At 40.3% G+C, this 18,208-nt stretch overlaps 1 protein-coding gene across 3 annotated transcripts in view; it reads left to right on the plus strand.

The window, feature by feature from the left end:
* Positions 1–18,208, plus strand: part of STS (steroid sulfatase) — a 200,158-nt gene that overhangs the window by 140,728 nt on the left and 41,222 nt on the right. For all 3 annotated transcript variants that reach the window (XM_074391851.1, XM_010336161.3, XM_039475472.2), the window contains one exon: positions 7,741–7,878. In XM_074391851.1, coding sequence (XP_074247952.1) covers positions 7,741–7,878 — 138 coding nt within the window. The remainder of the gene's footprint in view (positions 1–7,740; positions 7,879–18,208) is intronic.

Here is an 18,208-nt window from a genome sequence, read left to right on the forward strand (position 1 = left end):
TCGCAAACAGATGGAAAAACATTCCATTCTCATGGTTAGGAAGAATCAATATTGTGAAAATGGCCATACTGCCCAAAGTAATTTATAGATTCAACACTATCCCCATCAAGCTACCTATGACCCTTTTCAGAGAACTGGAAAAAAACGCCTTAAGCTTCATATGGCACCAAAAGAGAGCCTGCATAGACAAGATAATTCTAAGCAAAAAGAACAAAGCTGGCGGCATCATGCTAGCTGACTTCAAACTATACTACAAGGCTACAGTAATCAAAACAACATGGTACTAGTACCAAAACAGAGATATAGACCAATAGAACAGAACAGAGACCTCAGAGGCAACACCACACATCTACAACCATCTGATCTTTGACAAACCTGACAACAACAAGCAGTGGGGAAAGGTTTCCCTGTTTAATAAATGGTGTTGGGAAAACTGGCTAGCCATGTGCAGAAAGCAGAAACTGGACCCCTTTCTGACACCTTACACTAAAATTAACTCCAGACAGATTAAAGACTTAGACATAAGGCCTAACACCATAAAAACCCTAGAAGAAAATATAGGCAAAACTATTCAGGAAAAAGGCATAGGCAAGGACTTCATGACTAAAACACCAAAAGCATTGGCAACAAAAGCTAAAATAGACAAATGGGATCTAATTAAACCCCAGAGCTTCCGTACTGCAAAAGAGTAGAGTGAACCAGCGACCAACAGAATGGGAAAAAATTTTTGCAACCTACCCATCTGACAAAAGGCTAATATCTAGAATCTACAAAGAATTAAAACAGATTTACAAGGAAAAAAAAACCCATTCAAAAATGGGTGAAGGACATGAACAGACACTTTTTAAAAGAAGACATTTATGAGGCCAACAAATGAAAAATGCTCATCATCACTGGTCATTAGAGAAATGCAAATCAAAACCACATTGAGATACCATCTCACACCAGTTAGAATGGTGATCATTAAAAAATCTGGAGACAACAGATGCTGGAAAGGATGTGGAGAAATAGGAACACTTTTACACTGTTGGTGGGAGTGTAAACTAGTTCAACCATTGTGGAAGACAGTGTGGTAATTCCTCAAGGACCCAGAAATAGAAATTCCATTTAACCCAGCAATCCCATTACTGGGTATATATCCAAAGGATTATAAATCATTCTATTATAAAGACACATGCACATGTATGTTCATTGCCGCACTGTTTACAAAAGCAAAGACTGGAACCAACCTAAATGCCCATCGATGATAGACTGGACAAGGAAAATGTGGCACATGTACACCATGGAATTCTATGCAGACATAACAGACGATGAGTTCCTGGGACATGGATGAATCTGGAAACCATCATTCTCAGCAAACTGACACAAGAACAGAAAATCAAACACCATGTGTTCTCACTTATAGGTGGGTGTTGAACAATAAGAACACATGGACACAAGGAGGGGAGCATCACGCACTGGGGTCTGTTGAGGGGAAATAGAGGAGGGACAGTGGAGGGTAGGGAGGTCGAGGAGGGATAACAGAGGGAGAAATGCCAGATATAGGTGATGTCAGGACGGAGGCAGCAAACCACATTGCCATGTATGTACCTATGCAACAATCCTGCATGTTTTGCACATGTACCCCAGAATCTAAAGTGCACTAATATATATATATTTTAAATATGTTGTATATAATATACAAATTTTAATATACTTATATATTATAGGTAACTATATAAATATAAATAATATATTGTAAAATATAAGTATGTAATATATTTAATTAAATATAAAAATATAATTATATAATTTTACATGTATACTTACAAAATTGTAACATACATTTATTATATATAATATGTATGTATATAAAATTATATATATGTTTATATATAAATATGTTTGAATATACTCACATATAAAAATATATACATATGTGTGTGTTATATATAAAACATATCTATATTATATTTAATGAGCTTCATGCTTCCAAAAGTATAACTAGTGACTTCATAGCACTTTGCTCCAGTATTCTGTCTGAGTGTACCTACCTTGTAGAAGAAAAGGCAAAGTGAAATGAACTAAAATGACAAGGCTTTGGAGAGGCAAGCTGAGGTTCTAACTCCATCGTAAAGTTAGGGAACAAGGAGCACTCCCTGTAGGGCCAGTATAGGATGAAGTGCTTTGCTTGGAATTCCTAATTCTTTCTTCCACAGCAACCCCTACTGTTATCCATTATTTCTTCTGACTTAGTGGCAGAGGATCCCAGTGACAAGCCAGGAACTTGCATTTCAAACCAAGTCTGCTTAAGTCAGGACCTAGAAGCAAGAACTTTAGGACTTAGTCCTATGCTACGGCACCTCATTCACCTAAGACCTCGCATTCTGCTTCCATGTTTGAAACTCTTCTCTCTCTGCACTGTGTAGCTCAGTGCCTGACTCTTAATAGTAGCTTAGTGCTTGTTTGTGGGATGAATAAATGGAATGACAGAACTTTCTAGAATTTAGGCTTCCTGTGCAACCCACATCCACACCTGACAGAAGAAGGAGCCATATTTTTGCATTTCCAAGTTTTCTTCTTTAGGACTACAAAAAGTCCTGTTAGGAAGTCCTCACTTTGATAAGCTTGTTCTTGTTATCTCAGTTAAATAACAAAGTGCTCTTGAAATGGCTTATTTTCTGTATCTGTTTCATTCAGAAAACAAATGGAGAAAACTTTGGAAATAGAACGTTTTATTTATAAGCTATACTGCAGCTCACCATAGGTAATTCAAAACTATCATTCTATATAAATCGGTATCATTATGTCTTGAGAACCTTACTGAAAAATAATATTTGCAGACTTCTGATTTGCCGTAGATTGCTCTGAATGCAAAAATAATACAGCAGCATTTGTTCTCATGTGAGATTTTCACAATGTTTAGGAGGGAAATATGTTAGACCTCTGTAGGATCAATGTTATAAAAATTAAATGTCTAATGGGCTCTGGGATTTACAAATGAGATTCTGGCTTAAGACCTAAGTAGTATGGGATCCAGACTGCATCTTCTGGGAAAGAAAGGACGAAAAGGAAATTAGAAATCTAACCATTTCTCAGCAGGTTGAGCTAAATATTCTACCATGCATATATGCATGGCAGCCTCAGCTACTTTCTCTTATACTAATCCCAGCCCAGTTGTAGAGGGCACCTTTAATGAAAGTGATCACTCTAGGCAATGAAGAATAAACTTTGATGAGGACATGTTAACTATCATGGTCATTGGAAATATTGGAATTTGTAGGAAATATCCAGGGAGAAGTATTAAGATGGGGAAGGATATAGAATATTTCAATTGAGAGAATCTGTATAATAAATGCAGCTGTAAAGTTGTCTGGACTTAAAAATAGGCAAGAGGAGAAACTGTAAGTAGGGTGTAGCTGGCCTTGGCTTTGGGGATAAGAGCTATCCCTGAAAACTCTGTGGCAACCCAGCCTTTAGCACATAGCCTGTGTAAGACAGGTACTTCATAAATACATGTTGAACGAATGCATGAGGAAGTCTGGGAGTCAAAATTGCATTAGAGAGGCATTTTAAAAATTAGCAGAGGGAGGCTGAGGTGGAAGGATTGCCTGAGCCCAAGAGTTTGAGACCAGCCTGGGCAACAAACCAAGACCCCCATTTCTACAATGAATACAAAAAATTAGCCAGGCATGGTGATACTCACCTGTAATCCAGCTACTGAGGAGGCTGAGGTGGGAGGATCACTTCAGCCCAAGAGGTAGAGGTTGCAGTGAGCCATGATTGCAACACTGCACTTCAGCCTGGGAGACAGAGTGAGACCCTGTCTCAAAAACAACAACAACAACAAAAAAATAGACTATTTGTGAGCAGTTTTATGTTTACAGAAAAACTAAACAGAAAGTACAGAGTTGTCATACACTCTCCCCTGCACACAGTTTCCTTATTATTTACATTATGTATTCATCTAGTACCTTTGTTATAATTGAGCCAATATTGATATGTTGTGATTAACTGAAGTCCGTAGTTTCCATTAGGGTTCTATGGGTTTGGACAAAGGTATAATAGCATAGATCCACCATTACAGGATCATACAGAGTAGTTTCACTGTCATAAAAATCTGCTGTGCTTCGCCTCTTCATCCCTCCTTTCTCTGAAGCCCATGGCAAGGACTGATCTGTTTATGGTCTCTATAGCTGTGCCTTTCCCAGAATGTCCTATAGCTGGGATCATACAGTGTGTAGCCTTTTCAGATTGACTCTTTGCACTTAGAAATGTCTATTTATGGCCGGGCACGGTAGCTCACGCCTGTAATCCCAGCACTTTGGGAGGCTGAGGCGGGTGGATCACGAGGTCAAGAGATCGAGACCATCCTGGTCAACATGGTGAAACCCCGTCTCTACTAAAAATACAAAAATTAGCTGGGCATGGTGGCACATGCCTGTAGTCCCAGCTACTTGGGAGGCTGAGGCAGGAGAATTGCTTGAACCCAGGAGGCAGAGGTTGCGGTGAGCCAAGACCGCGCCATTGCCTGGGTAACAAGTGAAACTCCGTCTCAAAAGAAAAAAAAAAAAGAAATGTCTATTTATTATCCCTCCATGATTTTCATGCCTTTATAGCTCATTTTGTTTTAGCTCTGAATAATATTTCATTGTCTGGAGGTACCATACTTTACTTATCCATTCAACTGCTGAAGGGCAGCTTTGTTGCATCCAAGGTTTTGGCAATTATAAATAGACATGGTATAAATATTTGTGTGTGGGTTTTTGTGTGCACATGAATTATCATGGGAGATGCATTTTTATAGGAAATTTCTTCGCAGCATTTTCTTTGCGTGAAGATACTTCTACATATAGAAAGATGAATTTTGTTTCAAAGGAAGGCGAATGGTCTCATGCCCTTCACCAAATACTAACTACAATATATGGAAGCAAATTCCTAAGCCCTCTGCCACCTGCCTAATATGTGTTATTTTACACAGAGGTTGTTATATGAGCAAAAGGGGACATTTTTCTTTCAATGTATAAACAGGGGTTATAGCGCCTTATTGCTCCCTTCTATTTCAACTCATTAAGCTAATTACCATTTTCAAAGTAATTAGGCTTAAATTAGTGTCTCAGCCAAACAACCCCAAGCCTGAGTGCACAGGTGGTTTGCTTAGCTGCACCAGATAACACCACAATAAATGTCTGCCTGATCATGATTTATCATGGGAGACAAATTGCTAAAATGGCCCTCGGGTGTCTTATTCCTTGGTTCTGAGTATGACATTTACGTATATGGTGTGGGTTCTGGGAATGTTTATCATTTGAGTTAAAAATTGAGAAAGATTGAACATACTCTAGCCCATGGCACTTGCAATCAAATAGCAAAAATATGCCTTGCCACAAATGACTTGGGTGTTGTTTTTGCATCAGAAATCATCTCTGCCACCTCCGTGGGCAGCTTAGTCTGCATTCCTTCTCCTTATCCTTTTCTGGACCAAGTAGGTGTGAGTGCAACCTTGAGTGAAGGATCTGGCTTTACAGGGTGTGATTTACCTGCTGGGTAGGATGTATTCCAAAATCTATATTCAATTATTTCTACCACACAGGATGCCTGGTGCCATTGTAGAATATCAGTTGTGGACATCTTAGTGTGACTGAGAGCCCACCCAAAATTTGATTTCCATGTTGAGACCAGTGACAGCACCCACACACTAAGAAGACATGAAAAGGTTTACTACTCATATAATATGGCTTTCTGAGGAGAGCAGGTGATACGGTTTGGCTGTGTTCCCACTCAAATCTCATCTTGAATTGTAGCACCAATAATTCCCTTGTTGTGGGAGGGACCCGGAGGGAGATCATTGAATCATGGGGGCAATTTCCCCTACTGTTTTCATGGTAGTGAATAGATTTCATGAGATCTGATGGTTTTATGAGGGGTTTCCCTTCTTGCTTGGCTGGTTCCCTCTCTTGCCTGCCGCCATGATTGTGAGACCTTCCCAGCCACATGAAACTGTGAGTCAATTAAACCTCTTTTTCTTTATAAATTACCCAGTCTCATGTTTGTCTTTATCAGCAATATGAGAACAGACTAATACAGCAGGGTACTAAACCAGTACAAAAAATAGCTTGAGAGAGTATGGAAAAGAAACAGATTCTGCTTTTATGGTGACTAGGAGTTGGAGCTGGGAAAAGGATCTCTTGCATGCAGACAGGGGCTTGCATAGTTCCAACCTCCCACTGGCAGTGAATGAGGGAGCACCCAGGATTTCTTATCAGCCAGCATGGCACAAACAGAAGAGAGAGAGATGAGGCTTAGAAACTCGTAGCACCCAAACATTACGAAATGGAGTCAGGATCTAATTTATCAACTGAAGCCTAGCAGTATGCACTGACTTATGAAATTCAATAAGCAGCATGTCACTATTGTAGAGTCCTGTGGAAATTGTACGTTGTATACCTCAAGTTTGTCCATTGTTGTCTTCTGATTTGAGAGCTGGATGATAACTTCCCAATCAGAAAGTCTGTGTTTCCACTCCTTCAAACTTCAACTTTCCTCTGTTTTTCTAGTGGAAAATTATAAGCATATGCAGAAATGGAGTAGTAAAATTGAACCTCCATATGCCCTTCACCCATATTTAACAATTATTAACTCCTGACTAATCTTGTTGAATCTATATCTCATACTCATTTCTTCTCCTCCTGCATTCTTTTGAAGAAGACAGCAGCTATCATCTTCTTCACCACCTCCATTTCATCCACGGGTATTTCAGGATGTATCTTCATAAGATTTTTTTTTTCTCTAGTGTACTTTTTACTCCTCTGTGAGTCTCACTTAGTCTATCTACTCACCTGTTTAGGATTTGAGCATTTTTAGTTTTAAATCAGATTTTAATTCTTATTTTCTGGTTCTCCTACTTGAGTAAGTTGCCCCTTTACAGCATTGTTGTTGCTCTTACCCCTAAAATGAAGCCAGTACTGTTTACTGATAGGGTTCAGTGTGGTCTAAACAAGAGAATATGTAACAACATATTCTACATATTGACAGTGCTCAACAGATGGTCACAAATATTGTTACTGTTATTGCTACTATTATTTTTTGAGGGGTTATCTGGAGGTGGAATACAATGTTAGTTTTGGAGAAAGAAGGTGAGGACAAGAGGAATGTTGATATTTGTGATGGACAGTTTGGACTTGGGGAATAACTCCTGACTATTCCTCTATCAATGAGGAATATTGAGATTCATGTGAGGGACAGTTTAGACTTGGGTATCTACCATAAGTATTAAAAGAGGATATTCATCATAAAATGCCCAAATACATATTTGTTCACATGAGAGGAACATCGCTGGTTTAGTTTTCTCATCCAACAAGGAAAAATGAGACTTCTTTACAACCTTAAAGCCAACACTAGCTGCTGAGAGCAACCTTTCAGCCTCTTTCTTCTGGCACCTGCCTCCAAGTGGCTCTCCATCAATGAACCTGGTACTTTTAGAATACTTTCTCAGATCTCCCTGCAGAATCACTTAATGATACCCAGATGTTCAAATGGTGCTTCTAAATGGCACTCAAGTCAATGAATCTTGGTGTCTGTTCTAAGAACCTAGCCACAGCCAGTCTTGATTGCATCACATCTCATGTTGGCATAAACTCCAATATGTAAGAACATTTACTTTCCACCTTGAGAAATTAGCCACACATTGAGTAGGACGACCATATTCCTTTGCTTTGTGAATATGTATTATTTTTAAATGGAGTCTTTTTTCCCTTTCAGGGCAGATCTTGAACCTTCTAGATGAGCTGAAATTGGCTAATAATACCCTCATCTACTTTACATCGGACCAGGGAGCACATGTAGAAGAAGTGTCTTCCAAAGGAGAAATTCATGGCGGAAGTAACGGGATCTATAAAGGTGAGAAATGCTGGTATGGAAGTAACAGGATTTATAAAGGTGAGAAATGCTGGTCTGGCCTCTCAGCTCACCCGCTGGTCACTTTTTTCTTGATTTTAGAGCTTTTCCATAGTTATTCTGCTACTTGACAATAGATAGGACTTCCCTTTTTCATGGAGATTAGACAGTTGGAAGGCCAAAGTGACCATTTCTGTTCTGGTTCCAACAGAATTTAAAAGCCCGTGTCCAGTGTCAAGACATTAGAATGAAAGTATGTATCTCCACATGTAAATATAGCCTCATGTAATGTAACTGATTAAAACAAAAATTCCTCTACCCCTGTCTGTGGATTTCCTGTCACTGCTGTAACAAATTGACACAAACTTAGGAGCTTAAAACAAATTTATGACTTACAGTTCTAGAACTCAGAAGTTCAAAATGGATATCTCACTGGTCTGAAATCAAGATGTCAGTAGGGCCTTCTACAAGCTCTTGGGGGGAATCTATTTCCTTGACTTTTTCAGCTTCTGGGGACTTCCCACTTTCTTTGGCTCATGGCCCCTTCCTTGTTGAAAGCTAACAATTCACTGTCTTCAAACCTCCCTGCCTGTATCCGACAGTTGCTTCCATAATCTCATCTCCTTCACTTACTCTGACACCCCCACCTCCCTTTTATAAGGACCCTTGAAATTATGTTTGGCCCGCTTGGATAATCCCACATCATCTTCACATCTCAAGATCATGAACTTAATCTGCAAGGTCTCTTTTGCCATAGGGTGTAACCTGTTCACAAGTTCCAGGGATTAGGACAAGGGCATCTTTGGGAGACCATTATTCTACCTTTGTGAACCCACAATAGTATTTTGAGCTGACACTTCTTTTCAAAACTTTTTTTTTGCAGTGTTAGCTGAGCCATTTTCATGGTGGATTGTGTATCATGCTAGTCATTGGAGATACTCGATGAGACCCAGCTACTGGCTTATACAGTGTATGCTCTGCCAATATAAGACAGGCATATCTAATGACTAATATATACATTTAGACATATCTGATGTACTTAGACATATCTAATGTTTAATGTCCATATATATTAGACATATCTAGTGTCTAATATATCCATTTCTAATGTCTACCTTATATGACAGATATTACATGACATATAACATGCCCCATTTCATAAAGTGATATGATACCTAAAAGGGTGTATTTGTGCTAAGGGTTAGGACTCCCCAGCCAAATCTGTAGTGGATATGGGTTGAAGGTACAAGAAGAGATGATGCCTTAGCCAAGAGGGGAGGGCAAATCACAGTTTGCCTGCAAAGATATGAACGGGTAATATAGGGAATGCTTTTATCTGTCAAATTGTTTAGAAATATTGATTATCTTCTATGTATCTGGCATTGGGCCCAACACAACAGTAAATATAAAACATGGTGTCTGCCCTGAAGGAAGTCATGTTGAACCAGTGGGTGGGTGGGTAGATGATGGCAATGATGGCATGAAGCCTTGGAAGACTCAGTGCAATTTGAATTCAAGTTCACAGTGAAACATTGTTAAAATATAACACCCTAAAAGGAAGATGGGGTTTCCTTCTAGTTATGGGAAGTAGGTTTCTGGATGTCAAGACATCTTGCATGCACAAGATACTACTGGTACAAGGGAAGAAGAGCCTCACTTGGCTGAGGGGTTCACAGGAATGTTTGCAAAGGAGCCATGGCTAGAAAGGGAGTCACCAGTGGGTCTGTGCATCTGCTCTTACTCTCCTTATATCTCTTTCTGCCCTTCCAACTCCTTGTTCTCTTTTGTCATGCTGGAAATGAGGGGAAGCAGCAAATAGCTTGTTCTGCAAACTACAGGGAGCTTAGTAAGGCCAAATTATACCATGCCTGAGGCAAAGAGAAAGAGTCTACTGTAGTCTGTCCCCTGGGCTGCAGGTAGCTTATGAAGCCTTATGCCTCTGTTTACATCTGTATGTGCACATCTGGAGCCCTATGACAGGCTGAGTACTCAGGGGCAGGAACCATCTCCTATACCTTTTGTTACCTAGCACCTAGCACAAAAAAAATGCCTGTTAGGTACATCTGGATGACCTTCCTAGGCTGCTCAGACCTCCTTCCAGCTCCTTCATTTGGGTCCCATTGTTACCATGCTCAGTGCAGGACACATGATCAATATGTAATGTGGGTTCAATTAATGAACCTGTGTGTTTAACCTGAACAGGAATAACCCCAGTAAGCTATCAGTCTTTCAGCACTTCTCTGTGTGCCATGTTATTTTAAGAGTAGTAAAAAGTGGAAATGTGTCTTTCTAATATATGAAGACTTGGTGTTACCGGGCTGAACTGGGGTCCACTCACCCAGCGCAGTAAGGCCAAATATCCACACCGAGGTTTTGCAATGGGAGAAAAGGAGGTTTATTTTCAGTAGAATGAGGCAGCTCTCACTTAAGTTTCTACTTCCCCAATGGTTTGCAAGCAAAGGTTTTTAAAGGCAGGGAGACGGGGCTACAGGCAAAGGCATAAGTCAATATGTGGAGGTTATACTTTGGTTTGACCTAAAAAGGCAGGATATCCCAAAGAGGGGCACCCATAAGTCATAAATGGATTCAAAGATTCCCTGATTTGCGATTGGTTAAGGAAGTGAAGCTTTATCTGAACACTTGGGGTCAACAAAATCAAACATGATATCTGGTCTGTGGACATGGCTTTCTCCAGGCCCCTTGGGAAGAAATTTGGAATGACAAAGAACGTCAGTCAGAGTTCAGTCCTCAGTTCCTCTTTACCTGGAGCTTAGGTGCCAGCAGATGGCATTTTCCACTTGGTAGGAGTCCACTTTCTGAAAAACAATGCTGGGACATATGTTGAAGTGTTATCTTTAGTTATTATAGGGAACTAAACATTGTATGGCTCTAACTTCCTTGTCTATTACTTTATTCCATGATTACTTTCTTGCTTATCAGTTGCTCATTTACTTTTCAAAGCTAGCTAGGTGCCTGGAATTTTCTTTGAAAGAACTCAAGATTTTTATTTATTTCCATGCCTGGGGGATCCCAGCAGGCCCCTAAGAGGGATCCCTGCTCCATCTCATTGGTGTTTCAGTCTTATTTCCATGAGGCTATAGCCTATGTGGAGAGAGTTGTTTTTATTCCATTTTATAGATGCCAGCATCTCTAAAGACTGGAGTTCCAGGCTGCATTCCACGCTCTAGTTCATCCATTCATTCATTCTCTCCCTTAGTGCCTGTTTAGTTCGAAAATAGCCTAGCAACTGCCGAGGAGGAGATGTGTACATAAATCACAATAATAGAAGTGGTTGGAGAGTAATAGTTACTTAAGAAAGTTACATATGCAAGGCTGTGGAGCCTCAGAGCAGGGAGAGGTGACCCCTGACTGACAATTCCAGGGAGGCTTCATGGGACAGAGAAGGAGAGACATCACATTTTTCACAGATAGTTCACCAGGGCTCAGAGACACAAGAGGTATAGGTCAGAAAGGGAGCCTCAAAGGTCTTGAATGATGATTAGGATCCCCAGTTTTATCATACAACCCTGCAAGCATGTCAGGAGCTACTCCAGGAATTTCCTTTTTTAAATAAATGTATTTGATATATTAGAAATGTTTTGCTTCCATTCTAGAAATACCATGAATGTGTAACACAATGTCTCAGCCACCGCTCTATTGCAAACTATGATTCTTTTGTCAAACTTATTTGAATTCAAGTTCACAGTGACACGTTGTTAAAATACAATGCCCTAAAAGGAAGATGGGGTTTCCTTCTAGTTATGGGAAGTGGGCTTCTGAATGTCAAGACATCTTGTTCTCTAAAGCTGCAAACTCAAGCACACACCTATGGTTTATGCAGACACAGAGTAATCACAGGATTTAACACCTGTTTAAAATAGCGTCCTTTTCTAATGTGGTTTGGCTGGGTCCCCATCAAAATCTCATCTTGAATTATAGCTCCCATAATCCCCACATGTCATGGGAGGCACCCAGTGGGAGGTAATTGAATCATGGGATATGGTCTTTCCTGTGCTGTCCTCATGATAGTGAATAAGTCTCATGAGATCTGATGGTTTTACAAAGGGCAGTTCCCCTGCACACGCTCTCTTGCCTGCTGCCATGTAAGATGTGCCTTTCCTTCTCTGTTACCTCCCGCCATGATTGTGAGGCCCCCTAGGCATGTGGAACGATGAGTCCTTTAAAAATTTTTCTTTATAAATTACCCAGTCTCAGGTATTTGTACACAGCAGTATGAAAATGGACTAATACAAATAGTGAACACTTCTCAGACTTCTCTTTCTTCTGTCTCCTTCTCTCCCTGTGAGTATTTCTTCCCTTTTTCCTAAAATATCATTTCTTAGATGGGACCAGAATAACTTCCTTAAGATTTTCTTTTAGTTGAATTTAGAGTTCTTTGCCTTTTCCTCATACTATAAGATTTCCTGTATTCTTAGAACAGAACAGTTATAGTCCTACGTCTGGCTTCATTTCCATCCCTCTCCCAAGTCAAGGTCACCCTGAAGGAGGCTCTTCCTCCCTCCCTTTTTCTCTGCCTACAGGCAAGTAATAAATGTCAATGGAATGGATAAATTAACTCTATAGATGGCTTCTGCAGAAGTGTGGGGGTGGGAGATCATATTTTCCAGAGTGTTCAAGAATATAGACTATTTTTTCATGTGCAGAGAAATGCTTTTAAAATTCCCTAATGGCTGCATGGAAGGCAGTACTCTTTGGGCATTTTTTTTCCTTACCTTAAGGCCAAATGCCAAACACATGGCCTGAGTCCGTGTCACTTATGAATTGCTTCTTACAGTCACTGATTTTGACATCTCTTTCCTTCATGCAATAACGCAGCTTTCAAAGAGCAATTGATACTTTTATTGTGAGAAAAAAATAGTAGCAACTGGCTGTGGTAGATTATTACAAGGTAGTTAATGTTCAAATGATGTTGGCAATCATTTTCATTGGCTTCCCAAGAGTAGACAAAGCTGCCCTTTCATGCTAGTGTTGGTATTTAGTCCTCCAGCAGGTATCCACAGTGTTTTCACGTTTGAAAGAGCATTACATCTGTCTTGTTTATCTGTTTATGCATTTGGTTGAATTTGACTGACATGCATTTATGTATTGATTCTGTAGAACATACCAGGCACAGGGCTAACTGCTAGGGTATAAGGCAAAGGATAAAGGGTCTGTGACTGCTGCTAATGGACATTCTATAAGAAGCTAGTAACTTAAATTCTACTAGAATACAGAATGCCTCTAAATTCTACTGGTTTTTTAGGATAGAAATATAAGACACCACTTCAGTGTAATGAACTGGTAAGGGAGCTGTTAAAGAATGATAGAGGCAGTTAGCCCAACTTGGGAATTTGGAGAACCTTCCAGAAGGAGCTGACATTTTGCAGGTTGACGTTTTGCAGTGTTGGCTAGGAGAGGACAGGTGGGAAGTACACAGTAGGCAGGTGTGAAATACTTATGGGGAGCGAAAAAGCAGCTCAGTATTTCTAGGGATGAAAGCGTAGCTGGGTGCAGTGGCTCATACCTGTAATTTCATCATTTTGGGAGGCCACGGTGGGAGGATTGCTGGAGCCCAGGAGTTCGAGACCAGCCTGGGCAACATAGTTAATCAGCTGCCAGCATGGCTAGGATAAAGCAGACAGAAGTTAAAAAAATTAGATGTGATGGCATGTGCTTGTAGTCCAGCTACTCCAGAGCCCAAAATGGGAGGATCAGTTGAGCTTGGGAGGTGGAGGCTGCAGTGTGGCTTGATTGCACCACTGCACTTTAGCCTGGTGTCAAAGTGAGATCCTGTCTCAAAAAAAAAAAAAAAAAGAAAGAAAGAAATGCATGAGCAAGGACTGACAGTGTCAGGTGATGGAGACTTGGTATCATGTCCAGGCATTGAGCTTTACCTTGCGGGTTATCTGTGCTGGTAGTAGGGACCAGATAGATGGGTTAACATTAGCAAACACCCTGAAAATGGAAGTGCCATTTGGAATAATTGGGACTGTCCACTTCAACAGAGAATCCAACTGCTGAATCACCACCATCTCAGGCATTGCCATGGGCAGAGTGATTTGATTGCACTGGCTTCAGTTGACAAAACATGGGACCTTAATACTTCACAGTTAAATGCAGCAGAGCTTGCACATGTTGTTGAAAAAGTCACATAGGCAGGCAGGAGATTGTGATCCAGTAATCAGAGGCTGAATTTTTCACTTTTGAGATGGATGAGACTGAAGTTATGTGGTCAAGCATGCTGCACAGGAAAGGATGGTTGAGATTCTGGGACAGGAAAGAGGTGGGAAAGTGAGAAAGATGTGGCCAAGGTGGGTAAATTGGGTTCTGTGAGGGCAGAGAGTGGGCATAGCTCAGGCTTATGGGCTCATTTTCTTTGATGACATGCAGGGAGAGTTTCTTTACTGATAGTCAAAGGTCAAGCTGTTTAGTATATGACTCAGGTGGAGAAAACTTTTGAAATGCAGTGTATTAGGAAATGAAACATTTAGCAAAATAGACCAGAAGAGGTTAGAAATAGGAATTTTTAATCACATTTACCTGTAGGCTTCTCTTTTTTTCCCACAACAATACTCTTCATTGATTAATTCATTACTTCATTTATTTCACAAAATATATTGAGTACCATCTATTTGGAAGAGATTACACTATTACTTTAGTTGATTTAACAGTGCATTGGATAGTTTGTTCTGAAATACTGTTGTTCCTGTTGGAATGAGACATGCATAGAATTGGTTGTTTTATATCCCATAAACTTCAGCCTGAAAAATACTGTGGAAATTGAGAGTAGGAAAATATTACATGACCACAGAAGGCTTAATGAATTTGGAGAGGCTTGTTATCCAGGATTTTAAGGAGTTTTGTAATGATTTGGCTGTGGGGGCTGTATTAGGGTTCTCTAGAGGGATAGGACTAATAGGATAGACGTATATATGAAAGGGAGTTTATTAAGAAGAATTGACTCACACAATCATAAGGTGAAGTCCCACAATAGGCTATCTGCAAGCTGAGGAGCCAGGAAACCAATCTGACTCCCAAAATTTCAAAAGTAGGGAAGTTGATAATGCAGCCTTCAGCCTGTGATCGAAGATCTGAGAGCCCCTGGCAAATCATTGGTGTAAGCCCAAGGGTCCAAAAGCTGAAGAATTTGGAGTCTGATGTTCAAGGACAGGAAGCATCCAGCACAGGAGAAAGATGGAGGCCAGAAGACTCAGCTGGTCTGGTCCTTCCATGTTCTTCTGTCTGCTTTATCCTAGCCATGCTGGCAACTGATTAGATGGTGCCCACCCAGATTGATGGCAGGTCTGCCTTTCCCAGTCCACCAACTCAAATGTTAATCTCCTTTGGCAACACCTTCACAGACACACCCGGGAACAATACTTTGCATCCTTCAACCCAATCAAGTTGACACTCAATATTAATCATCCCAGGGTCAAAGCCTAGCAGAGCAAACATCAAGAGCAGAAATTCCTAAGAGCAGAGAATGAGCTGTTGACCAGGACATTTTCATGGCACTCAGCTCAACCAAGGTGGACCCCAGAAGGGACATGGTTAGCTTCGCATTCCAGGCTAAGATATATTTTTTCGTTTTTCATTCTTGCAGACAATATTAAGTAGGAGTTTAATTAAGTGACAAGAAAAATGTTAGTAGACCTTGCTGTGACACTGCCCCCCAATACTGAAGGATTTAATATTATCAAATAAGGTTCAAGTTGATGCCCTCACCCCACACCCAAAAATCAAAATTTAGTAAATTAGAATAGGACTGGCCTAGCTGTAGCATGTGGGCCTAATGCAAACCAGCCCTTGATTTTCTCAATAAAGTTTTATTGAAACCCAGCCGCGCTCATTTGTAGATGTCTTATTCCTGGCTGCTTCAACAGCAGAGTTGAGTAGTTGAGAAAGCTACCCAAAAAGCCTAAAATATTTGTTATCTGGCTCTTTAGAGAAAAAATGTGCCAACCCTTGACTTAAGATTCCTTAGCAGTTGGATATATTGCTTAAGGAGTCATTCTTAATTGTTTGAGCTGTGTCCATTAATTTTAAGGATATCCTTCAATTCTTTACCTGTCATTTAAGAACTGGTATCAGAAAGTTCCTTATTTTTGCCCTCATAATAGGTGGATAATACATTGGTAGAACCTGAAAAATATTGTTATATTTCCCATCTGCAATTCATGGATTTTAGTCTTTGGCATGAATAAATCAAGGAGAGTGTAAAATGTAGCATCTTGGGTGAGAAAACATTTAGCATGAATTATCACACACTTCAACGTGGTTTGCCTCAATTCAGAAAATTAGTGTTATCTCAAATGGGGAAATTTGAGGAGAAAAATGAAAAACAGAATATTTCATAAAACTCTGCCCAGATCAAGCATAAGAATGACTAGCATATGCTCTTGCTATTAAAAGTGATTTGACCTGCTGTGGGGTAGCATTCAGAAGGAGAAAAATAGAAGCCTGGTTTGCAAACAGCTGTTTCTAACAAGAGTCTTGGAGTAAATTGTAGAAGAATCCTCTCTTCGCTTGCCTGGAGAGATTGAGTAACTCAGCCATCATCCTTCTGTGATGAGAACATCATCACAACATGCCATCAAGATGTTAAAAGTGTGAATTGGACAATTACTCTACCAAATTTTAAATTTAGGCCATGGCTTTTTCTCTGCTCATAAATTTTCAGAAAAAATAATTCATACTCCTTCACCTGCTTTTTGTTTCTTTCCTCCATATCCCATTCTCCAACTTTCCTAAGTTTATTTCTCCTTCAAAACCCAAGTCAAAATCTATTGGCACAGGGCAGGTTTGCCCAGGTAAAAGACATTTCTTGTGATTTTTGTTGACACTTAATCACAGTTGTCTGTGGGTGTATTGTTTTGTTTTCTTTTGTTTTGTTTTGGCACAATTTCACTTTGTCACCCAGGCTGGAGTACAGTAGCATGATCACAGCTCACTATGGTCTCAACCTCCAAGGCTTACACAATCCTCCTGCCTTAGCCTCCCATGTAGTTGGGACTAGAAGCATGCACCACCATGCCTGGCTAAATTTTTTTATCTCTTATTTTTTATAGAGGCGTGTCTTGCTATGTTGCCTAGGCTGATCTCAACCCCCTGGCCTCAAGTGATCTTCCTACCTCAGTCTCCCAAAGTGCTGGGATTACAGGTGTGAGCCACTGTGCCTGGCATGTGGATATAGCTGAGCTGTCTTTTGAGACCTTTAATTTCTGTAGGGCAAGATCCCCGTTCACTGTGTTCTCTATGGGATTCTGTTGGCATACAATCAGAGCTTTCAGTGTGTATTATCTAAGCTATCTTTGGAGGGTGTGAGTTTCTGTACTGCATAATCTCCATTGTATATATTTGTGTCCCATTTGGGAATGTGAAAATCAGTAAAGCCTAGCATTTGGCAGGAAAGTTTCTAGAACTATACCTAATACCACCAGTGACTGGCTATGTAACCTTTGCCAAAGTTTTCCTTGGCTGTGAAATGGGTTACTTGCCTTACAGAGTGATGGTAAGAATCAAGAGTTAGTATTAAGTCACACATTTGGATAGTTTTGGGGACATGTGAAATGGCACCATTATTCCTGATCATAGCAAGTCATTGCTTAATAAATGTCTGCTGAATGAATGAAGCATCCAGTGTCCACCCTCTGAGTTCCTCTGAACTCTGCTCAATGTTAATGAGGGTGGTGCCCAGGAGAGCAGATTTTGGTGCTTTTTCAGCCTGGCAGACACATTTGGTGCATCTAACTTTCCACACAATATTGCTGGAGGAAGGAGGCTCAAAGCTACACCATCTGACAAGCAAGGGTACTTGCTCATCAACACATGCCTGCAAATGTGTGATCATGCTTCCTCCAACATGTTTTTCCATAGGCAGTGTATGCTCGGATGTGTTTATCATCTGTTAAAAAAAAATTAAAACATTTTTTTTTGCCACGACTGTTGCAAAACCTCTCCCTTTATAACTTTAGAAAAGTATACAAGATTATGTTTGTGGATACATTTGTTTAGGTCCTGAATATCGACTTAGAACTATTAATAAAAGATGGGAATCTTGTGATGTTCCACATAGTGGATTCAGAGCTTCCAACAGAGCATTTCTTGAGTGTGACAGTTTATTAACACTAGCTGCATGTCTGGTGTACCACACTATACATTCAGGTGGTCAGTAAGTGGCTAGATCTAGGGGCCACAGGCACAGCTGCCCCCATAGTCCTTGGCCTGCAATGCAGGTGCTCTGTGCATCTTACCTGAGCAGAGGAAAGCCACTTCTTTACCCCTGGCAGAATTGTTGCCACCAGGTGGCCATTTGTGGCTTGGAGCTCCGTTG

This window comes from Saimiri boliviensis, chromosome X (assembly GCF_048565385.1).
Source record: "Saimiri boliviensis isolate mSaiBol1 chromosome X, mSaiBol1.pri, whole genome shotgun sequence".
Lineage (NCBI taxonomy): Eukaryota > Metazoa > Chordata > Mammalia > Primates > Cebidae > Saimiri > Saimiri boliviensis.